General features: G+C 45.2%; 1 protein-coding gene across 1 annotated transcript in view; it reads right to left on the reverse strand.

Annotated features, from left to right (window-relative positions):
• The window catches only part of JPH1 (junctophilin 1), a 156,420-nt gene that overhangs the window by 46,575 nt on the left and 83,775 nt on the right, over positions 1 to 26,070 (reverse strand). The window contains exon 3 of the mRNA XM_056522169.1: positions 10,484 to 10,602. Coding sequence (XP_056378144.1) covers positions 10,484 to 10,602 — 119 coding nt within the window. The remainder of the gene's footprint in view (positions 1 to 10,483; positions 10,603 to 26,070) is intronic.

The raw sequence follows: 26,070 nt of genomic DNA on the forward strand, positions 1-26,070 counted from the left end.
AATCCATATGATGGCTTATTAAAAAATCATTGTGCGACAAAATTGAATAAAAAATGTCATTTTGTAACTTTTGGGGGCTTCCGTTTCTACGCAGTGCATTTTTCGCAGTGATCCCCTACTTATATAGGTTGGATTTTGTCGTACTTCGGAAAAAAATCATAACTACATGCAGGAAAATTTTGTTAGGAATGTTAAGAATTCTCATCTTCTAACCCCCATAATTTTTTTATTTTTCCGTGTAAGGGCCGGTATGAGGACTAATTTTTTGCGCTGTGTTCTGAAGTTTTTATCGGTACCATTTTTGTATTGATCGGACTTTTTGATCGCTTTTTATTCATTTTTTCATGATATAAAAAGTGATCAAAAATACACTATTTTGGACTTTGGAATTTTTTTGCGCGCACGCCATTGACCGTGCAATTTAATTAATGATATATTTTTATAGTTCCGACATTTTCGCACACGGCGATACCACATATGTTTATTTTTATTTACACAGTTTCTTTTTTTTATGGGAAAAGGGGGGTGATCCAAACTTTTAATAGGGGTTAAATGACCTTTGTTAACTTTTTTTTTTGCAGTGTTATAGCCCCCATAGGGACTTATAACACTGCACACACTGATCAGTCAGATAGGGGCTCGATTGCTCAAGCCTGTAGCTCAGGCTTGGAGCAATCAATCCCCGATCGGACGCCGAGGAGAGAGGTAAGGAGACCTCCGCCTGCGTCCCAGCTGATCAGAACATTGCGATTTTATCGCAATGTCCCGATCAGCCCGACTGAGCTGCCGGGAACCGTTTACTTTCGTTTTCAGACGCGGCGGTCAACTTTGATCGCCACGTCTGAAGGGTTAACAGCGCGGCACAACGATCGGTGCCGCACGTTGTTAGCCCAGGGTCCCGGCTATCGTTAGCCGGGACCGACCCGGTGTGATGCGGGGTCACGGTGTGACCCCGTTTTTCACACCGGGCTTAGGGCGTACAGTTATGCCCTAAGTCCTTAAGAGGTTAATTCTTATAATCTTTCTGGGTACTGTAGTCCTCCCATTCCCAGTATTACTCTGGTTGCCCGTCTTTGAACCCTCTCCAGCTCCACTATATCTTTCTTGTACACTGGTGCCCAGTATTGTACACAGTATTCTATGTGTGGTCTGACTAGTGATTTGTACAGCGGTAGAATTATTTCCTTGTCGTGGGCATCTATGCACCTATTGATAATTTTTTATTTTTTTTCTCCTGTGCACTTTAGCAATAAGGAGGTGGTTGAGGCCATCCTGTTAAGGAGATGGATCCCTCAAAAGGCAGGGTCAGTGAGGGGGGCTCAGTACTTTAGGGTGGGCACCATCTCCTTCCCCGGGGACCAACATCTCCCCCCTCTTCATAAAACTTTACCATCAACAATTCAGTATCTGAAACTATTAACCCCCATCATCTACATCATATACACTTTTTGCACATTTTTAATATCCCTTTTTTTTTTGGTCTGTGTGTTCTTTGCATTTATTTTATTTTTTTTGCTTTGAGGTCAACATAGGTTACCATTGTCATCTGTGGTGCCTTTTTTTTAAAATGTAATTAAATAAACTTTATGTTTTATCTATTCTAAAAGGTAATTTTTTGAGCATCTGTGACTTGTCAAGCAGGGTTCCTAGTATGGTCCTTTACCTTGGAAGTTACATTTTCCTTTATTGGCAGCTAGACTTGCCTATTCTGTGATTTTTTTTCCTATTGATGCACCCCGTGATTTTATTGGTAGCAGCTGCCCGACACTGGTCACTACAGCTAAATTTACTATTAACTAAGACTCCCAAGTCCTTTTCCAAGTCAGCCGTCCCAAGTGTGCTCCCATTTAACACATAATCCCAGCCCGGATTTTTCTTCCCCATGTGCATTACCTTACATTTATCAGTGTTGAACCTCATCTCCCACTTCCCAGCCCAAACCTCCAACCTATCTAGATCCATTTGTAATAGTGCACTGTCCTCTATTGTGTTTACCGCTTTACAGAGTTTAGTATAATCTGCAAAGATTGCTACTTTACTATTCAACCCCTCTACATGGTCATTAATAATTATATTAAATAGAACAGGACCCAAGACTGACCCCTGTAGTACCCCACTAGTAACAGTCACCCTAGTATTTTTTTGATCCTGAAAAATGGTAGTTATGGATGCAAGAATACAACAAACACATATATCAAAAGATACCGACCTGTCCACTGCATATTCCTGATACAACAAAACTAAGCCTCAGTATAAAGTGATATCAGTTTTCAAGCACCCAAAGCGATATCTCACACGGCAGTATTTTACAAGCCGTTTAGCCATGCATGAATTCCTCGCCGTGACCTTACAGACTGTCACATTCTATTAACGGTTATTAATAAAATCTTCACGCAATATCATTTTCAATACCCTTCTGTACTTTCCAGCGCTCCGTATAGCATTAAAGCCTATTATGGTAAGCATGGCTTGTTTCGGTGACACCTAGTACACTGGAGGCCTGTGTGCCGTGAACAAGGGTCTTATATCCCGCACAGACTGGAGCAATTTTCTCGATAAGAGACATATTATCTGGATAACAAAGATTCTTTGTTCGGTGTTATCAGCCATGATGAAGATGAGATGTCTCTAATCCATGTAATAATCTGAGGCATTAAAAATGGAGAAGCGATGGAAGAAAAAGGCAAAGCTGATAAACCACAGAATATTAAACTACTTTGATTTTATCTTGGGGATAATTGACTCTTCTCAGAAGTAAAAGAGTGGATTATAAGGATGGCTTCAGACATATGATAATGTGGGACAATTTCAGCCATTTCTCCCATTTTTGGACATTAAATTGACATTTAATTTTGGGTCAACAATTGATAATTTATAGACAATCCTAATTTTGGCCGGACTGGCGTATAGGGGGCTTTCCACAACATGGGGAGGAGAAGGATGCCCTAACCTTTTCTTCTTTAGGGGATAGCCCGTCACCAGTGGTATCTGATAAGTGGCTTACCCCTACATTCCATTGGCTGATCTGAGTGTTTCTGTGTATGGGATGATTGTGAGAGATAGCTGTCTACAGAATGAACATTCAGATCACAACTATTGTTACTTTATGGTGGCCATACTGGTGTATGGCTACCATAAAGTAGACAGGCTTGGAGTGGTCTACTGGCATAACCAAGAGCCCTTTGGTGGACCCAAGCTCAGACAAAACCCTATTTAGAAGTGACTTTGGGGTCACTCACTTTGCCCTAGGATCTGTTTCTTCTCTGACTCGTGGACGTGCACAGTTCTGCACAGATGGAATCATTTTCATCACTCACACTGAAAGAACATGACAGAATATTTCCCCTACGAATGTTGTATTAATATTTTAGTGCAGTGTTTCCTAACTCTCTGTCTATCTAGCTGTTCAAAAACTACAACTCCCAGTATGCCTTCTACCGTCAGCACTTGATGGGAGCTGTACTTCTGTAACAGCTGGAAAGTTACAGGTTGGGGAAAGTTGTGTTAGAGCAATAAACATTTTATAAGAGAATTCTGTGAATGTATCGAACACTCAACACTGGTATCTAAGGCTACGTTCACACTTTGAAATTTTTTAGCGGAATTCCACAGATTTATTCCACTCGGAAATTCTGCTGCAGCAGAGTCACATTGATTAGGAACTGTCCAGAGTAGGAGCAAAACCCAATAGAAAACCTCTCCTGCTGTGGACAGTTCCTAAAATGGACAGAGGTGTCAGCAGAGAGCACTGTGGTCAGACAGAAAGGAAATTCAAAAAGAAAAGAACTACCTGTGAATCATACAGCATCTGATAAGTACTGGAAGGATTAAGATTTTTTTAATAGAAGTAATTTACAAATCTGTTTACCGTATATACTCGAGTATAAGCCGAGTTTTCAGAACGATTTTTCGTGCTGAAAACACCCCCCTCGGCTTATACTCGAGTGAACCCTCCGCCCTCAGTGGTCTTCAACCTGCGGACCTCCAGATGTTTCAAAACTACAACTCCCAGCAAGCCCGAGAGTTGTAGTTTTGAAACATCTGGAGGTCCGCAGGTTGAAGACCACTGCGGCCTTCGACATCATCCAGCCCCACCCACCTCTCACCCCCTTTAGTTCTGTACTCACCTCCGCTCGGCGGGACGTTAGGGTGCGCTGGTCCGGGCCATCTGTGCTGCAGGAACGTCTGGTGGGGAGGGGTAGTCGTTCCGGGCTGTCCATCTTCACCGGGGGGCCTCTTCTCCGCGCTTCGGGTCCGGCCCTGGAATAGTCACGTTGCCTTGATGACGAAGCACAGGGACGTTCATGAGTAACGTCCCTGTGCGTCGTCATCAAGGCAACGTCTCTATTCCGGGCCCGAAGCGTGGAGAAGAGGCCCCCCCGGTGAAGATGGACAGCCCGGAATGACTATCCCTCCCCATCGGACGATCCTGCAGCACAGATAGCCCGGACCAGCGCACCCTAATGTCCCGTCGAGCGGAGGTGAGTACAGAACTAAAGGGGGTGAGGGGCTGGATGATGTCGAAGGCCGCAGTGGTCTTCAACCTGCGGACCTCCAGATGTTTCAAAACTACAACTCCCAGCAGGCCCGGACAGCCGATGGCTGCCCAGGCTTGCTGGGAGTTGTAGTTTTGAAACATCCGGAGGTCCACAGGTTGAAGACCACTGTATCAGACATTGACCAGCGGTGATGATGAAGGGGTGGGGGGGAGGTGTGTGATGATGACAAGGGGATGATGAAGGGGGAGTGTGGGATGATGACAAGGGGATGATGAAGGAGGGTGTGGGATGATGACAAGGGGGTGTGGGATGATGACAAGGGGATGATGAAGGGGGGGTGGGATAATGACAAGGGGATAATAAAGGGGGGTGTGGGATGATAAGGGGATGATGAAGGGGGGGTGTGGGATGATAAGGGGATGATGAAGGGGGGGTGTGGGATGATAAGAGGATGATGAAGAGGGGTGTGGGATGATAAGGGGATGATGACAGGCGGTGATGATGAAGGGGGGGGGGGGTGGGATGATGACAGGGGGGGGGGGATGATGACAGGCGGTGATGATGAAGGGGGGGATGATGACAGGGTGATGATGATGAGGTTGTTAATGACGGGGGTTGGGATGATGACAGGGGGGGATGATGTATTTCCCACCCTAGGCTTATAGTCGAGTCAATAACTTTTCCTGGGTTTTTGGGGTGAAATTAGGTGCCTCGGCTTATATTCGGGTCGGCTTACACTCGAGTATATACGGTAACTTTCTGGCACCAGTTGATTTTAAAAAATTGTGTTCCAGTGGAGTACCCCTTTAAGAAACAATTGCAATGCTGATGTGTTTTTACCAATCTGCAGACGGGGAAGCAGGGGTGATAATGGCGCACCACAATGCAACTTTTTACCCAATCAAAGAGACATTTATGGAGGAGTGTGACATTACTGATACATTCTGACACCCAAATACAAAAATAAACATCTGGACATCCAGCAGAGCAAGTAACTACCATCATATACAAGCAACGCAACCGCAGGGGTCACAACAGCTTGATGTGTATTGTACAGAAGTGTCAGAACATTAACAACATCTTGCAATCCCAACACTAATCCCTGCCACGTCTCCAGTTTCAGCATCATACAAATATTGTTCTGCTAAGGAAATTTGGGGGGATTTTTTTTTATAAAAAAAAGACTTTAAAACAAACTGCACTGTGCAAATGTAATTACATGACGAAATCATGTGACCACAAAATATGTGACATCACAAGGCATGGCACTAACACGTTGGTTAGTGAGGAAAGTACCATGACGGGATATATGAAAGTACCTTTTTTTATTGTCAGTAAAAAAAAAAATAATAATAATAATCATAATAATAAAAAATTTAAAAATAAATAGCATTTCCAATAAAAAATAAAATAATAATAATAATAAAAAAATTATATATATATATTTTTTTTTTACTGAAAACCAGTAGAATATTTTAATTTTTTTTTACCTAAAACAAAAAAACAAGCTACCTTACTTACGCCTGTGACGGATATAGTCTGAGTTAAAATTTAGATATAGCTTTCAATTCTTTTTACACGGTTTATCTTGAACATGTTGCAGTGCCTGTGAACTCTGTGATGGCGCATTTTTCAGATTCATTGGAAAGTTTGTTTACCTGCAAAATTGTGCAGCCATAAACAATATCTTTGTCGCTGTGGTTTTCCACCGCATGTAGCCAAACCCTCCTCAAGTTTTTGTACAAGGTTAGATTGCTTACCGATTGGTAGCCATTAAAGGGGTACTCCGGTGAAAACCTTTTTTCTTTTAAATCAACTGGTGGCAGAAAGTTATACAGATTTGTAAATTACTTCTATTAAAAAATCTTAATCCTTCCAGTACTTATTAGCTGCTGAATGCTACAGAGGAAATTCCTTTCTTTTTGGAACACTGATGACATCGCGAGCACAGTGCTCTCTGCTGACATCTCTGTCCATTTTAGCAACCATGCATAGCAGATGTATGCTAAGGGCAGCATGGTGGCTCAGTGGTTAGCACTGCTGCCTTGCAGTGCTGGGGACTTGGGTTCAAATCCCACTCAGGACAACAATAAATAAAGTGTTATTATTATTATAATAACGTCAGCAGAGAGAACTGTGCTCGTGATGTCATCAGAGAGCATTCCAAAAAGAAAAGAATTTCCTCTGTAGTATTCAGCAGCTAATAAGTACAGGAAGGATTAAGATTTTTTAATAGAAGTAATTTACAAATATGAATTCGGGTAGAAGTAATTTACAAATATGTTTAACTTTCTGCCACCAGTTGATTTAAAAGAAAAAAGGTTTTCACTGGAGTACCCCTTTAATGCTATAATCCCTTCTGAATAACAATGTGAGCAAAACCTCCATGCGCAGAACGCTGTTATTTATATGGTAGGGATTGGTAATGAGTAATGCAAAGTGGCCTTATATTATACAATAGACAGATTTTTGCTATAATTTATCCTAGTTACATTCAGGTTTTTTATTCCGTTTTTAGGGTTAGGCCTCTCGGACCCTCTGTGATCACTGTGCAGCACCTGGAGTTCTGAACATTATGTTCAGAACACTTGGTGCGGGCGGCCGTGATCGTGACATCACGCCATGCCCCCTCCATTCATGTCTATGGGAGGCAGCATGTTGGCCATCACGCCCCTCCCATAGACATGGACATAGTAGAATTTGGCAAAAATGAGAAATTTGCCCATTTATTGAGAATATTAGCTCCTGTGGCAGTGTGGCAAGGAAAGGGTGTATTTCCCTTGCTAACTCTAGAAAATGCTCCACCTGTGGCCTGATTAATGAGGTATCAGGAAGGGAAAGTGTGTTTAAAAGGAAAAGGAACAGAATAGTTGGGGCTCTCCCTGGGAAACAGCACATTGCTGTATGGGGAGACACTCGGACCCTGTTGAGGAAGCACACAGCTGAAGTTGTGAGTGGTCTAAGAAGTGGTGTGAACTGTGAGTAACAGGTTGCAGGAGTCACATGTTTTAACTTGCTGAGGGTAGCTCACCAGCTAGTAGTCAGGGCATGCTGATATGTGTAGTCAGTGACCAGACGGTCTAGGATTTTATTTTGTTCCTGTGTTATGTTTGTTTTCCCCCTGCAACCTGTCTAAATAAAGCTGGCAAGGTGCCAGGCTTGCATGAAGAACTGTGGTCTACGGGTTTATTGAGTGGAACCGTGTCCCGTGGCAGTGTCCAGGACGATCCCGGAGCTAATCCCCAAGGAGGAATCCTTACACTCCCTAAATCCATAACCTAGGGTTGTGGGAACAGGTTAGCGCCATTTAACGTATATAGTCAAAGAAATAGCATTTCTTACATGGATTATGCAACGGAGGATGTAATGGGCACCGCAGCCCATGAGGCAGCTATAGGACAAGAAAGGCCCTTGGGGTCCGTTCACACAGTGGAATTTCCATGTGGAATCTGGTGGAATAATTCAGCTTGGAAAGTCTGCTACATGAAGTTACATTGTGGTGAATGGAATGCTGTCTCATTTACAAGCCGGATCTTCCGCTGCGGAACTTCTGTATTCCGCAAAAAAAAGAATGAACCTGTCAATTCTTTTAGTGGCATTTCACGTCAGAGTCCCACTGAAGTTAATGAAACTTTGAATCCAGTTCAGAATCTGTGTGTTGAGCTCAAGAAATTCTGCATACAGTTCTGCACATTCCGCAAAAAAACATCTGCTGCCGGCTTGGTCGAATGGCATCTGAGCAGAAGCACAGAGATTCTGCCGTGTGAACATAGCCTTAGTAAGGTGCATTTAGGCCATGCGCAGTGCAGAAACCTATGACAGGACATCGTGGACTATGCGGTCATACTACATGAGGCTGTACACAGGGTTGAATGAATAACATTGCCTTCTTCACCTGCTATATCCAGCTCAGGCATTCGCTCTCAGGCGTGCCAAAGCTCGCTATTTATAGCCGATCACAATGCACCAATTATTAGTCTCATTGAAGTAAGGGAGACAATTGTAACAATGATTGTATTTATAAATGCGCAACATGTAGTAAACCACAAAGAACGCTCTGATCAGCTATGTGCACTGGAAAGAAATCTCGGAAAATCTACTGTCTAAAAGACTATCGTAAAGTCGTGAAGTTTACCGTTCCTTTCTAATTTAGTGTTTTGCATGAGGATACTTACTAAATAATACATCAGACCAGTGCTTTCCAAACAGTGTGCCTCCAGCTGTTGCAAAACTACAACTCCCAGCATGCCCGGACAGCCAACGGCTGTCCGGGCATACTGGGAGTTGTAGTTTTGCAACAACTGGAGGCACACTGGATAACACTGCATTAGTTTAAAGTTGGCTGAACCCACCAATCATCTGATGTGTTTTTTGGGGCCTCCTGTGTGTCCCCTAATATTTATCTTTAGGCTATGTTCATGCAGAAGAATTTCCGAGCGGAATTCCGCTGCAGCAGAGTCCTATTGATTTCAATGGGATTCTGCTGTACCGTGCACACGGCCAAATTTCCGTGGCCAAAACAACTGATTTTGACGTCCGCAGAAGCAATGAACATGTCCAATTTTTCAGCAAATTCCGTTTAGAAATGCATTGCCCATCTTTTGTATTTGTATGTTGTTTGTTTTATGCAAAACTGCTTAATAAAAATTTCAGATTTAAAAAAAGAAACGCATTGCCCTCTAGGGAGACGGTGCATTTCTGAGTGGTCCTAGCGCTGGCAGAACATGGAATTTTTGCAGAATGTCCACCTGTATTTGCCCTGCAGACATTACGCAAATATTTTGCTGTATGAACAAAGCCTTAGGGGTAAGAAAGATTTGGCAGTGGCTTACCCCCCCCCCCCCCCCTCTTCCTATTGAGAACAGATGCATGCTCAGCCAGGCAGAGCACACATATGTACTTTGTGTGGATCATAACAGCAGCTGATAAGTACTGGAAGGTATAAGATTTTTTTTTTTTATAAAAGTCATTTACAAATCTGTTTAACTTTCTGGCACCAGTTGATTTAAAAGAAAAAAAATAATGTTTTCCAGTGGAGTACCCCTTTAAGTCCAGGGTCAACTCATCCATCTACCAGGAGATTTTGGAGCACTTCATGCTTTCTTTCCTTTTAAAGGGAACCAATCATCAGATTTTACCCTATATAATGCTTGGCAAAGCATTATATAGGGTAAAATCTTTATTTTCGCCATTCCCGGGGGATGCTCCTGCCCCCAGGGATGGTGAAGATATGAAGTTATAAACTAGTCACCGCCGCCGCCGTAAGTCACCTGGGCGGGGAGCTCTTCTCATCTACTCCGGTTCTTCGGCCGGGAACTACGCCCCCTCCGCTTGATTGATGGGCAGCGTCATCGTTCCGCTCACTGAACAGATGGAGCAGAGCGATGACGCGGCCCATCAATCAAGCGGAGGGGGCGTCGCTGCCGGCCGAAGAACGGGAGTAGGTGAGAAGAGCTCCCCGCCCAGGTGACTACTTATGGCGGCGGCGGTGACTAGTTTATAACTTCATATCTTCACCATCCCTGGGGGCAGGAGCATCCCCCGGGAATGGTGAAAATAAAGATTTTACCCTATATAATGCTTTACCAAGCGTTATATAGGGTAAAATCTGATGATTGGTTCCCTTTAAGTTGCATTAATGAAATACAATGAACTTTTGCACGATATTCTAATTTTTTGAGCTTCACCTGTATGGAGGGATAGGTATAGGGATAGGTACTGAGTCTTCTCAGAAGACTCAGTCAACCTTTTTCCTGACGAACATATGTATATGCCTGAACGGGGCCTAACTTTTCCAGTTTTTTTTTTTTTTTTTTTATTATTATTATTATTTTATGATATACCGTTGACTAATCGCATGGAAATAAAATGGTGGATTCTTATAGTATACAAAGAGGAGTTACTGCTAATGTGGATTAAAAAGTTACATTACATAAACAACGATAAACAAGTACGGTAAATGGATTGGGAATAGTTGTACTCACCAGGTTGATGGAAGCTTGGCGATAGTTCTTTTGCCACGGCCCTTGCAATGTCCGATTCCTGACGTGCGGCTTGGCTGGCCTGGTCAGCAGCGTCCCCCTTTGCACGAGCATGAGCTGTCCTACAACAGAGGGGAAATTTGGTTAACATGTGCAGTGAAGTAAGGGAACCTTAGAAAATGAGTAGAAGAGTACGGCATATACTATGCCAGGTTAGAGAGTCTTTTAATACATCAAAAATGCATTCCCATAAGAAGGTACCATTAAAACATAACTTTTATTTTATCCAATAAAACACAGCCCAAAACAGTGATGCCCAATAAAAAGTATATCTTAACAGTGTTCTCCGGTTTCCACTATACTGACCCATACAACTAGTATTACAGAAGCTCTAGTGAGGGTCACACAGACAGTATGAACTGTTTCTCCAAACAAATGCACAGTACGGGGTGTGCCAACATATCACACTACCCTCATCCAAATGCAATAAAAAGGTAGCCTTCCAACGTGTTTTTGTCACCAGTAGTAGTGACATCTTCAGGGGTGAAGTGGATGGAAAATATAAGCAAGTTTAGTAGATAATAGAGATAGCAAAAAATTACCATAATCTCCAAGAATGTCCACAAAGGAGAACATAGTAAATGTAACATGTGGGACACAGTTTAGTAACAATCACAACTATATGCAACTACAGAGAGAGAACAGAAGCACTACTAAAAGACACTCAATGAGACAAAAAAGTGTAAAAGTTTGCTATCTGAAAGTCTGCTTCCATTAAATGCATTAAAGGGGTACTCCGCTGCTCAGCGTTTGGAACAAACTGTTCAGAATGCTGGAGCCGGCACCGGGAGCTTGTGATGTCATTGCCCCGCCCCCTCAATGCAAGTCTATGGAAGGGGGTGTGACAGTAGTCACCCCCCCCCATAGACTTGTATTGAGGGGGTGGGACGTGACATCATGAGGGGGCAGAGCTATGACGACACGAGTTCCCGGTGTCAGCTCCAGCATTCCGAACTGTTTTTTCCAACGCTGAGCAGCGGAGTACCCCTTTAAATCTGTGTTTGAAATGAGTTTCAGAGACCATGGGGGGTATTGATAGAAAGTGGAGTAGGTGGACGTCTTCTTACTCCATTAATTCATGTTGCGGAAACGGTGTACCTGCACCAAATGTATGACATGGCGCAGGGCAAGTGATAAAAATGGTGTTGATCACATTTCCTACTTCAGGACTCCACTATGTATGATGCTTCCTCTGCAATTTTTTTTAATAACTCTGTCCACAGTCAGTTTGTAAGGCAACTGAGGATTGGTGCAGATTTGCGCTGCACTTGCGCCAAACGATGAGACAAACTAAAATGTTGCACATGATAAATTCCTGACCACTGCATTATACTACCTGAAATCACCACTTGGTAAGTTCTTTTAAACAAAAAAAAAGTCTTCTAAAGCAAAAGTCACAATGAAAAGTCTGTAAACGGCATCTGAGACAAAATGTGCGATAAATTTACCCCACAAAACCAGGGTGAAATCAATGATAACTTCCCCCCCAATGTTCCTAAACTGTAACATGCCTTTTTATGGACTTTGGAGTCTTCTATTAAGACAGTAATGGATTTGCCATATACTGCTCGTACACGGCACCCTGAGGGTTACACTGAGCACACTCCCATACTCCTTTCCTCACGTTTCTGCAGCCTTACCAGGTGTCAGGAGAAGCGGAAAACAAACACTTTGCTCACAGGGAAAACAAGGGCCAGATGTCACAGTGCGATACAAAAACAAACACCTCTTAACAGTGTACACATGAAGATCCTGTGCTAAAGTCACTGGACACTGTCATATACATCAAGTCACAGAACCAGAACTTCTATATCACACTATATTAAAGGGGTACTCCACTGCCCTGACGTTCGGAACATATTGTTCCAAACACTGGGTGCAGGCTGCGGTGGTCGTGACGTCACGGCCAAGCCCCCTCAATGCAAGTCTATGAGAGGGGGCATGGAATCATCTGATTATTATGCACGGAGGGTCCAGGGAGTGAATAATATTGGTCCTCTTCTGTTGTAGGTAAGTTCCTTCTTTTAAAGTGTTGTAAGATGTAATGTCTCATTATAGCCTTGTTACTCAATATACTTTATAATATTTTGTATCATTTGATTGTGCATTGTTTTTTGTGGGTTTGCTTTTCTTGTTTCCTTATATGCGGTATACAATCAATAGCACCCCTATCTACTTGCCCAATAGCACCCCTATCTACTCAACCGACATTGTTTGTTTAGGGCCGATACTCTGTGGAGGTTAGGTTATACCGTATAAGTTAACGGCAATTTATCTCCCCCCCCCCCCCCCTTCCCTGGCCACACCACTGCAGATCATTGATTTAAAGCGGGCGCTTTAAATCAATGAACTGCAGCGGCTTTTGCAGTGCCAGAGACCGCCGCCGCCACTTGCTTCTCTACCCCTGCCTGTCCTGGGGTCCTGAGTCCTATCACCGCCACCCCACCGCACCACGCCGCGCCGCCCCGGCCAAAGATCGCCGCTGCCCCATTGCCTCCCCCATTCCCGGTTTTATAATTACCTGTTCCCAGGGCCCGCTCTACTTCTGGCTCCGGCGCCGTCCTCCTGAGCTGTCACTATGCGCACTGACTGTGACGTCATGTTGAGGACGAAACTCGTCATTGCGCTGCGCAGCGCACAGCGTAACACAGGACAGCGCAGGAGCCAGAAATAGTGCGGACCACGGGAACAGGTATTTACAAAACCGGGGATGGGGGAGGCAATGGGGCAGCGGCCGGGGCGGTGCAATGGGGGGTGCGGTGCGGTGGGTGCGGCGCGGGCGGGGCATTATTGGATTATCGGCAAGGTAATTGCCGATACCGATAATGTCCAAAATGGGGATTATCGGCCGATAATATCGGCCAAACCGATAATCGGTTGATCCCTACTATTGTGTCAAAGAAAAACCGAACTTGTGACCATCTCTTGAAGTCACCGCAGCGTGACCAAGACAAAATGAAAAACCAGAACGACAATCGCCACCCAGAAAACAAAAAGATTCTGTTTGTGGAGAGAAGGATAAGTAAGTACAGTCGCTCTCATTCGGAATAAAATGAGATAAGGAAATGTCGGACATGTTATGAAAGTTATTTATGGGAAAACCCCATGATGAATAATCAGCATACTTTTATGTAGTCTATACTGCCTACATATGTTCATATGGAGTTTTGTCACACAGCATTTAAATATCTGCTGACAATACAATACCATTGTCATTAATTCATGTACATCTCTGCTCATTATGGTAGTCCTACTCAGTGACTGACAGCTCTCTTTATAGACATACACTTATTTATATAGACATATTCTATAGTGCTGTACAGAGATCATCAACTGGTGCCAAAAAGTTAAACAGATTTGTAAATTATCCAAGATAGGAGAAATGAAAGTGTCGGCACCACCTGGGTGGCGGACAGGTAAGGTGTACTCACAGCGCTTGCAGTGAGATCGGTGCTCTGTTGGTTGTCAGTAGTAACTTGTCAAGAAGTAACAAGAAAAAAGAAGTTTTAAAGGGGTACTCCGCCCCTAGACAACTTATCCCCTATCCAAAGGATAGAGGATAATATGTCAGATCGCCGGGGTCCCGCTGCTGGGGACCCCGGGGATCGCTGCTGCAGCACCCCGCTATCATTACTGCGCAGAGCGAGATCGCTCTGCACGTAATGACGGGCAATACAGGGGCTGGAGCATCGTTACGTCACGGCCCGCCCCCGTCAATACAAGTCTATGGGAGGGGTCGTGACAGTTGTCACGCCCCCTGCCATAGACTTGCATTAAGGGGACGGGCCGTGATGTCATGAGGGGCGGAGCCATGACGTCACGCTGCTCCGGGCCCTGTATCGCCCGTCATTACGCACAGAGCGAACTCACTCTGTGCAGTAATGATGGCGAGGTGTCGCAGTGGTGATCCTCGGGGTCCCCAGCAGCGGGACCGCGGCGATCTAACATCTTATCCCCTATCCTTTGGATAGGGGATAAGATGCCAGGGGCGGAGTACCCCTTTAAGTTCATTGGAACTCTTGAGTGCCATGGTACTTTTTCCCTACAGAGGAAGTTCTATAGTTTTTTTTCTGCCTGGCCACAGTGCTCTCTGCTGACGCGTCTGCTGCCAATACTAAAGATTAGTAATCTTAAATGGACAGGTGCTCGTCACTGTGTGGAGAATAGACAGGTGAAAGGACATGATATCTATATCTTTCCCATTATAGTCATTCATGTAACAGGTTTGTCCAGAAAGTTTCATCATTGTGTAATTAACAGATCTGTAACTTTTACAGGGGTATTCCGGTGGAAAATAATTTTTTAACCCCTTAAGGACGCAGGGTTTTTCAGTTTTTGCATTTTCGTTTTTCCTCCTTAACTTTTAAAAATCATAACCCTTTCAATTTTCCACCTAAAAATCCATATCATGGCTTATTTTTTGCGTCACCAATTCTACTTTGTAATGACATTAGTCATTTTACCCCAAAATTCACGGCGAAACGGAAAAATCAATGTGCGACAAAATCAAAGAAAAAAAGCCATTTTGTAACTTTTGGGGGCTTCCATTTCTATGCAGTGCATATTTCGGTAAAAATGACACTTTATTATTATTCTGTAGGTCCATACGGTTAAAATGATACCCTACTTATATAGGTTTGATTTTGTCGTACGTCTGGAAAAAATCATAACTACATGCAGGAAAATGTATACGTTTAAAAATGTCCTCTTCTGACCCCTATAACCTTTTTTATTTTTCTGCGTTTGGGGTGGTATGAGGGCTAATTTTTTGCGCCGTGATCTGAAGTTTTTATCTGTACCATTTTTGTTTTGATCTGAGTTTTTGATCACTTTTTATTCATTTTTAATGGTATAAAAAGTGACCAAAAATAAATTTTTTTGGACTTTTGAATTTTTTTTTACGTGTACGCCATTGACCGTGCGGTTTAAATATATTTTTATAGTTCGGACATTTACGCACGCGGCGATACCACATATGTTTATTTTTATTTACACTGTTTTATTTTTTTATGGGAAAAGGGGGGTGATTCAAACTTTTATTAGGGAAAGGGTTAAATGATCTTTATTAACACTTTTTTAAAACTTTTTTTTTTTTTTGCAGTGTTATAGGTCCCATAGGGACCTATAACACTGCACACACTGATCTTTTACACAGATCACTGGCGTGTATTAACACGCCTGTGATCAGTGTTTTCTGTGTTTGACTGCTCCTGCCTGGATTTCAGGCACAGAGCAGTCATTCGCCGATCGGACACCGAGGAGGCAGGTAAGGGCCCTCCCGGTGTCCTGTAAGCCGTTCGGGATGCCGCGATTTCACCGCGGCAGTCTCGAACAGCCCGACTGAGTAGCCGGGATAGTTTCACTTTCTCTTCAGACGCGGCGGTCAGTTTTGATTGCCGCGTCTGAAGGGTTAATACAGGGCATCACCGCGATCGGTGAAGTCCTGTATTAGCTGCGGGTCCCGGCCGTTGATGGCCGCCGGGAGCTACCCGATATGATGCGGGGACACCGCGTGACCCCGCGGCATATTGCGGGAGCCGGCGGAGGACGTAAATATACGTCCTTCGTCGTTAAGGAGTTAAACAGATTTGTCAATGACTTCTAAATAAAAATCTTAATCCTTCCAGTACTTATCAGTTGCTGTATCCGCCACAGGAAGTTGTATTTCTTTCTGAAGTTCTATTCTGTCTGACCACAGAGCTCTCTGCTAACACATCTGTCCATGTCAGGAAATGTCCAGAGCAGGAGAGGTTTTCTATGGGGATTTGCTCCTACTCTGGACAGTTCCTGACATGGACAGAGGTGTCAGCAGAGAGCACTGTAGTCACTTAATGATGATTACAGAGTCTTAACCTGTTAAGGACGGCGGGCGTATCCATACGCCCCCGTTGTAAAGTCCTTAAGGACTGAGGGCGTATGGATACACCCGTGGGAATTCCGGTCCCTGCCGCTAGCTGGTTGGGGACCGGATTGGGATGCCTGCTGAAATCATTCAGCAGGCATCCTGGCACATCGCCGTGGGGGGTCCTGAGACCCCCCCATGTCGGCGATCGGAGAAAATCGCATGTCAATTCAGACATGCGATTTTCTCCAATTCAGGGCTGATCGGGTCTCTGGTGACCCGATCACCCGGAAAATAGGGATGATCGGAGTTGTCAGTGACAGCCCCGATCATCCTAGTGGATAGGAGGAGATCGCAGCACTGCGACCTCACTCTTATCCCTTAGGATGATCGGGGCTGTCACTGACAACTCCGATCATCCCTATTTTCCGGGTGATCGGCTCACCAGAGACCCGATCAGCCCTGAATTGGAGAAAATCTGACCAATGGCAGCGCAGGACAGGGGGTTGCCATAGAAACCCCCCGTTCTGCCCACCCCTGGATGTCGGGCAGAACGGGGGGGAGAAGATGGAGGCCTTTACCTGAGGACCAGATGCGTGTGGCCCGGCGATCATCGCAAACATCCACCGGAGATCACGGCTCAGGTAGGGAATCGACGGTGGGGGGGGGGGGGGGGAGAAATGAAAGTGAAAGTAAAGTGATCTTTACTGTGGCAACCACTAGGAAGGCCGAACTGCAACTCCCAGCATGCCCAGACAGCAGAAGGTAGTTTTGCAACATCTGGAGGGTCACAGTTTGGTGACCACTGTTACAGTGGTGCCCAAACGGTAGCCCTCCAGATGTTGCCAAACTACTGGCATGCTGGGAGTTGTAGTTCTGTAACATCTGTCCCTTCAGATTTTGCAAGTTTCATGAAATTTTTGAAAATTCCGCTCTACTTTGAAGCCCTCAAATTTTTTCAAAAAGTAAAAATATGTCCATTTTATGATGCCAACATAAAGTGGACATATTGTATTTGTGAATAAAAATTAAATTTATTTGGAATATCCATTTTCCTTACAAGTAGAGAGCTTCAAAGTTAGAAACATGCAAAATTTTCATGAAATTTGGGGATTTTTCACCAAGGAAGGATGCAAGTAACGCCGAAAATTTACCAACAAAATAAAGTAGAATATGTCACGAAAAAACAATCTCAGAATCAGAATATTCGGTAAAAGCGTTTTAGAGTTATTAACGCTTAAAGTGACGGTGGTCAGAATTGCGAAAAAGGGCTCAGTCCTTAAGGTGAAAAAGGGCTCAGTCCTTAAGGGGTTAAAGAGTACCTATCACCAAACTAACTTTACTAAACTTACTACACATAACACCCCCCCATGCCCTTAACAAATGTTTTAGGAGCTTTAAAAAGCTCTGTTTCTTACCAGTCTTCTTGCTCACATTCAGTGAGCTGCCGGCAGGAGGATGTGGACGTGACCCAGCAGGCGCAATGCCATTGAAGCCCGCTGGGGGGGCCACTTCTGCCCTCACTTCATGCTTCAAGGAGGAGGAGGAGCTTTGGCCAGCCAGGAGAAGGTGAGGCCGCCCTCTCACCAGCCGCACCACGGCTGTCAACCCCTCTGACCGCTCACAATCCCTGCCGCCGTGAGCCCGCATTTGCAGAGCCCTGCTTGTCCTCACTGCACAGAGCCCTGCTTCCTCAGTGTACAGAGCGCCGCTTGTCCTCAGTGTACAGAGCGCCGCTTGTCCTCAGTGTACAGAGCGCCGCTTGTCCTCAGTGTACAGAGCGCCGCTTGTCCTCAGTGTACAGAGCGCCGCTTGTCCTCAGTGTACAGAGCGCCGCTTGTCCTCAGTGTACAGAGCGCCGCTTGTCCTCAGTGTACAGAGCGCCGCTTGTCCTCAGTGTACAGAGCGCCGCTTGTCCTCAGTGTACAGAGCGCCGCTTGTCCTCAGTGTACAGAGCGCCGGTGGTCCTCAGTGTACAGAGCCCTGCTTGTCCTCAGTATACAGAGCCCTGCTTGTCCTCAGTGTACAGAGCCCTGCTTGTCCTCAGTGTACAGAGCCCTGCTTGTCCTCAGTGTACAGAGCGCCTCTTGTCCTCAGTGTTCAGAGCCCTGCTTGTCCTCAGTGTACAGAGGGGTGGTCATGTGCTCAGCTAGTGGTTTGGGATTTAGGACTCACTGCCAGGCCGGCTTGAGTCCGAAATCAATGAAAAGGCTTTCAGCCAGGGACTCCTAGGGAGACCCCTAGTGGCCACATTTTCAAACTGTAAAAATACATAAAATAAAGCATTTCTTTTAATAGAATACAATTAGAAAGTAGTTTAATATTGAATAAACTTTAACATTGAAACCCGCGATGTGATTGTGGGGATTCCAAGAGCTAAAATGGAGGAGAAAGGTCCCCTTACCTTCCTCCAATCTCCAGGTATGCTGGTAGTTGTAGTTTTGGAACAGTTGGAGGCGCCCTGGTTGGGAAGCACTGCCCCACAGACTCTAATGCACAGAAGGAGTTGGATGTAGTGGCCAGCCAGGGAGTGAAGAGCGCTGCTGTGCAGTTCACCTGATTACAACAAGCAGAACTGAAACCCAGTGAGATCAAGATCTGGACAACATGTCAGAAGTTTTTCCAATTCGGCCACATATAAATTGCTCCTATTTTTTTTTCAGATCTTAAGCACATTTCTTGCTAAAAACTGAAACATTTCAATGACGTAAATTGACATATTGGTTGCTTTCCGCACGGTAACTAGCCTGTTTGAGCTAGGAAAACAATCTGGCCTTCTTGGAATCTTCTTTGACAGGGAACAGCTGACATCTCAGCTTTTCTGATGTATAACCTGCTCGCTGACAGTACACAATGGGAAGAGTACACTCGGCCACATGCTCTCACAGAACAATTAAAGGGAAAGGCGACGTAATGTTCCCTCGGCCAACATCTCCTATAAAACACATCCTATTGTGCTGTACTATGTGTAAATAACTGGGCTGTACTGAAATGGTGTGTGCTGTTTTCTATGACCTAAAACATGTCATCCAGCATAATAGGTTTAGTTAACCCCTTACAGTATGATGTATTACAGCCACTCCGACAGGCATGTATGTTGCAGCTATTTGTTCATGAGATGAACCCACAAATATTACATGGATTTTACTATTCATGTGAATTGGCATTATTTACCATTGAAGTACACCAGAGACCATTATTTTACAGGGTCTATTCACCATTGAACATCATGTTACAATTGATACATATTGTACATTAAAAGTAGAATAACTCTGTACATGCATTTCAATACTTATTTTGTACGGTTTCTAAATTAGAGACTATATATTATACTCCAGGGCTGCATTTACAATTTTGCTGGGGATTACTAGGGGGTCTACGGCTAGGGCCAGAGGATCTTGGGACTTTGCAACGAACTTTCTTGTTGTGGCGGGACGCGAAGAGGTCTACCTCCGGAGTGCCCCAGAGGTTGAAGATCTCCGCAAACACCTCTGGATGAAGAAACCACTTGCCGGGGTCAACCAAGGAGCAACTGAGGAAGTCCGCCTCTTAATTTTCAACCCCCGGAATGTGAATCGCCGAGATGGAGGGAACCCTGAGTTTCGCCCAGAAAAGGATCCTGTAGACCTCGGCCATCACTGCGGGACTGCGAGTGTCGCCCGTGTGAAGACGGAGACTATCTTGATTCTGGGCCATGGTTGGAGCTTTCACCAGGAGGTCGTCCAGGTAGGGGATCACGGACACACCCCGGGCTCGCAGGATGGCGATCACTGCTGCCAGGACCTTGGTGAAGACCCTTGGGGCTGTGGCCAGGCCAAAAGGAAGGGCCACAAACTGAAAATGGCCCTCCGGAACTGCGATAGCACTGATGCACCGGAAAAATGAGGATGTGAAGGCAAGCGTCTCGGATATCCCCTTGATCCATGGATGCCATCAAAGAACGGAGAGACTTCATATGGAAATGGCGCAGGAGTAGGTGACGATTGAGAAGCTTCAGATCTATGATCGGGTGGATGGAACCCTCTTTCTTGGGGACAACAAACAGGTTGGAATAGAACCCTCAAAAACCCTCCTTGGAGGAACTGGGACGATCACTCCCTGAGCGAGAAGGGTCTGAAGCGCGACCCGATAAGCTACCGACAAGGAAGTAGAACGAGAAGGGCGGGATTGAAAAAAGCGATCCCTTGGGGGGGAAGCATCTCGGACCCAAGAGTCCTGCACGTGGGAAGACCAAATGTCCCGGCACAGGTTCCGGCATCCTGGGATGCAGTACCAGGAGGGCCGGGGTACGCAGTGGTGCAGACAAGACAGGTAGGTTCAGCAGAACCACCAGGCATTAGGAAGATAGAAACCCATAGGACGAGGAGAAAACCCATAGGACGAGGAGAGAAAGGGGCCGGACCCCCGACGAAATGCTGGCCTGCGGGGAGTGAGCGGGCTGCCGCGGCCTCAATTAAGAACCCCCTGTGCTCCGGTTGCTTCACCTGGGGTGTGGCTGAAGAGAAGAAAAACTGCCGGCCGTGCACATGCAGCGCTCCGATCTGAAAAAATTGTAAACTTAAATGGCACTCCTATTATAACAAATTTTTGCTATTGTACTCCTTATGGTAAATAAAAAATATTTCTAATATACTTTGTTTAAAAAAAAAAAAAGTTTTCTATGTTTTATTTGTGCTTAACCCTTTAAGGACCAGGGTTTTTTCCGTTTTTGCACTTTCATTCTTTCCTCCTTACTTTTAAAAAAATCATAACTTTTTCAATTTTGCACCTAAAAATCCATATCATGGCTTATTTTTTGCACCACCAATTCTACTTTGTAATGACAACAGTCATTTTACCCAAAAATCTACGACGAAACGGAAAAAAAAAAATCATTGTGCGACAACATTTTTGGGGGCTTCAGTTTCTATGCAGTAATTTTTTGGTAAAAATGACACCTTATCTTTATTCTATAGGTCCATAAGATTAACTCCTTGGGGACGGAGCCCATTATAACCCTAAGGACGGGAGCATTTTTGCAATTCTGACCACCGTCAATTTAAGCATTAATAACTCTGGGATGCTTTTACTTTTCATTCTGATTCCAAGACAGTTTTTTCGTGACATATTCTACTTTATGTTCGTGGTAAAATGTTGTCGATACTTTGTTGATTCTTGGTGAAAAATTCCAAAATTTGATGAAAAAATTGAAAATTTTGCATTTTTCTAACTTGAAACTCTCTGCTTGTAAGGAAAACAGACATTCCAAATACATTATATATTGATTCACAAATACAATGAGGGAGATTTATCAAAACCTGTGTAGAGGAAAAGTTGCCCATAGCAACCAATCAGATCGCTTCTTTCATTTTGCAGAGGCCTTGTTAAAAATGAAAGAAGCGAGCTGATTGGTTGCTATGGGCAACTGGGCAACTTTTCCTCTGGACAGGTTTTAATAAATCTCCCCCAATATGTCTACTTTATGTTTGCATCATAAAGTTGACATGTTTTTACTTTTGGAAGACATCAGAGGGCTTCAAAGTTCAGAAGCAATTTTCCAATTTTTCACAAAATTTTAAAAATCGGAATTTTTCAGGGGCCAGTTCAGTTTTGAAGTGGATTTGAAGGGCCTTCATATTAAAAATACCCCATAAATGACCCCATTATAAAAACTGCACCCCTCAAAGTATTCAAAATGACATTCAGAAAGTGTGTTAACCCTTTAGGTATTTCACAGGAATAGCAGCAAAGTGAAGGAGAAAATTCAAAATCTTAATTTTTTACACTCGCATGTTCTTGTAGACCCAGTTTTGAAATTTTACAAGGGGTAATAGGAGAAAAAGCCCCCCAAAATTTGTAACCCAATTTCTCTCGAGTAAGGAAATATCTCATATGTGTATGTCAAGTGTTCGGCGGGCGCAGTAGAGGGCTCAGAAGGGAAGGAGCGACAATGGGATATTGGAGAGTGAGTTTTGCTGAAATGGTTTTTGGGGGCATGTCACATTTAGGAAGGCCCTATGGTGCCAGAACAGCAAAAAAAAACAAAAAACATGGCATACTATTTTTGGAAACAACACCCCTCAAGGCACGTAACAAGGGGTCCGGTGAGCCTTAACACCCCACAGGTGTTTGACGACTTTTCGTTAAATTCGGATGTGTAAATGGAAAAAAAAAATTTTCACTAAAGTGCAGTTTTTTCCCCAAATTTACCATTTCTACAAAGGGTAATGGGAGAAAAATCCCCCCAAAATTTGTAACGCAATTTCTCCCGAGTACGGAGATACCCCATATGTGGCCCTAAACTGTTGCCTTGAAATACGACAGGGCTCTGAAGTGAGAGAGCGACATGCGCATTTGAGGCCTGAATAAGGAATTTGCAATAGGGGCGGACCCGGTTACAAGGATGGGGCTTGTCTCCTCAAAAACCCTACAGCAGTGTTTCCCAAACAGGGTTCCTCCAGCTGTGGCAAGACTCCCAGCCTATCAGGACAGTCTATGGCAACAATGGGAGTTGTGGTTTTGCAACAGCTGGAGGCGCCGTTTAGGAAACACTGCCGTATGAGACGTTTTTCATTTTTATTGGGGGGGGGGGGGGGGCGACGTGTTAGGTGGGTGTATGTGTAGTGTTTTACTTTTTATTATTTGTTAGTGTAGTGTTTTTAGGGTACATTCACACAGGCAGGGGTTCACAGTAAGTTTCCTTGAAGGAAACCCACTGTAAACCCGCCCGTGTGAATGTACCCTGTACATTCACATGGGGGGGGGGGGGGGGGGCTCCCCAAACCTTCAGCTGTGGCAAAATGACAACTCCCAGAATGCACTGACAGACCGTACATGCTGGGTGTTGTAGTTTTACAACAGCTGTAGGCACACTGGTGGGGAACCACTGAGTTAGAAAACACACGCTCAGTGATTCAAACCCATGTGCCTCCAGCTGTTGCAAGAGTACAACTCCCAGCATGTATGGTCTGTCAGTGCACTCTTGGAGTTGTAGTTTTGCAACAGCTGGAGGCACACGGGTTGGAATCACTGAGTTAGGAAACAGACTCTAGCTCAGTGTTTCCCAACCAGTGGGCCTACAGCTGTTGCAAAACTACAATTCCCAGCACGGCCAGACAGTCAGGGATGCTGGGCGTGTAGTTCTGCAATATCTGGCCCTTCAGATGTTGCAGAACTACAACTCCCAGCATGCCTGGACAGTCTGGGCATGCTAGGAGTTGTAGTTATGCAACAACTGGGGAAGAACAGTTTGGAGACCGCTAAGTAGTGGCCTCCAAACTGTAGCCCTCCAGATGTTGCAAGACTACAACTCCAAGCATGCCTAGACTGTCCAGGCATGCTGGGAGTTGTAGTTCAACAACATCTGAAGGGCCAGATATTGCAGAACTACATGCCCAGCATCCCTGACTGTCTGGCCATGCTGGGAATTGTAGTTTTGCAACATCTGGAGGGCTACAGTTTGGAGACCACCATATAGTGGTCTCCAAACTGTGCCACTTCAGATGTTGCAAAACTACAACTCCCAGCATGTCCAGACAGTCAGTACATGCTGAAAGTTGTAGTTTTGCAACATCTGGAGAACCACAGTTTAGAGACCACTACACAGTGGTCTCCAAACTGTGACCCTCCAGATGTTGCAAAACTACAACTCCCAGCATGCCCACACAGCCTTTGGCTGTGTGGGCATGCTGGGAGTTGTAGTTTTGCAGCTTTTAGAAGGCCACAGTGAAGATCACTTATCGCGATCTTCACTGCAGCCTTCTCCGCCGCACTTTCCAGCCGCCGCTCTTCCTGCTGCAGCTGAAGCTCCGTGGATGCCGCCGATGCCGCCTCCGAAAGTCCAGGTAAGCCGGACCATGCACCCTCCTCTCTGCCCGTGTTCCCCCGCTCTGTACCGTCTTCCAATCGGTGGCCAGAGCGGGGGAAATGAACTCCAACCCCCCCGCCCCCCTCCTGCCATTGGTGGTCAGCATGACCCAACAATGGCAGGGGATAGGAGGGGTGGCAACACTGCCACCTCACTCCTATCCTTTAGGCTGGGAGTGAGCTGGCTCTGACAGCTCCGATCAGTCTTATTTTCTGGGCGATCGGGTCACCAGTGACCCGATTTGCCCGGATCGCGGCAAATCACAGGTCTGAATTGACCTGCGATTTGCTGCGATCGCCGACATGGGGGGGGGGGGGGTCTCAGGACTAGGGATCGACCGTTATCGTTTTTTTAGGGCCGATACCGATAATCGGTGGAGGTTAGGGCCGATAGCCGATAACTTATACCGATATTCCGGTATAAGTCATCGGCTATTTATCCCCCCTCGACACTGCTAAAGAGCATTGATTAAAAGCGGGCGCTTTAAATCAATGCACTGCAGTGGCTTTTGTGGGGCCATAGGCCGCCGCCGCCGCCACCACCACCACCCGCTTCTCTCCCCCTGCCTGCCAGGGTGGTCCGGGCCATCCATCCTTCCTTCCTGTAGTATCCGGCGGCATTTCGGGTGGAGGGTGCACCGGTCCGGGCTGTCCTTCTTCTCCGGGGTCCTCTTCTCCACTCCGGGCAGGCTCCGGCCTAGTACGCTGCATAGAAGCCGCTGCGCAGTGACACCCGTGCGCAGCGACGCACCTGACGTCACGGCGTAGCGGCGTCTATGCAGCGTACTAGGCCGGAGCCTGCCCGGAGTGGAGAAGATGACCCCCGGAGAAGGACAGCCCGGACCGGTTCATCCTCCACCCGGAATGCAGCCGAACACTACAGGAAGGAAGGATGGACGGCCCGGACCACCCCCATTACGGGTAAGTTTAATTTTTTTTTTATTGACTCGGAGGGTGGGGGAGGAGCCCGGCAAAAATCCATACCGGTATACCGCCCAGCACTACAGGGGGGGGGGGGCGTCCGCGGTGCGGGGGCGGGGCATTATCGGCAAGGTAATTGCCAATACCGATAATGCCCAAGTCGTGATTATCGGCCGATAATATCGGCCATACCGATAATCGGTCGATCCCTACTCAGGACCCCCCTAGGCATTGCCACGGGATGCCTGCTGATAGATATCAGCAGGCATCCCTTCGTCCCCAAGGAGTTAAAATGATACCCTACTTATATAGGTTTGATTTTGTCGTACTTCTGGAAAAAATCCTATCTACATGCAGGAAAATTTATATGTTTAAAATTGTCTGACCCCTATAACTTTATTATTTTTTCGTGTACAGGGTGGTATTAGGGCTCATTGTTTGCACCGTAATCTGAAGTTTTTTGTGGTACCATTTTTTGTATTGATCAGACTTTTTGATCGCTTTTTATTCATTTTTTCATGATATAAAAAGTGACCAAAAATATACTATTTTGGACTTTGGAACTTTTTTGCGCGTACGCCCTTGACCGTGCGGTTTAATTAACGATATGTTTTTATAATTCGGACATTTCCACATGCGGCGATACCATTTATGTTTATTTTTATTTACACTGTTTTTTTTTCATGGGAAAAGGGGGGTTATTCAAACTTTTATTAGGGAAGGGGTGAAATGATCTTTATTCACTTTTTTTTCGCAATGTTATATCTCCCATAGGGGAGCTATAACACTGCACACACTCATTTTACATTGATCAATGGTTTCTCATAGGAAACCACTGATTAATGATTCTGCCGCTTGACTGCGCATGTCTGGATCTCAGGTACTGAGCAGTCATTCAGAGATCGGACAACAGGAGGCAGGT

Source organism: Hyla sarda, chromosome 5, assembly GCF_029499605.1.
Source record: "Hyla sarda isolate aHylSar1 chromosome 5, aHylSar1.hap1, whole genome shotgun sequence".
Taxonomy (NCBI): domain Eukaryota; kingdom Metazoa; phylum Chordata; class Amphibia; order Anura; family Hylidae; genus Hyla; species Hyla sarda.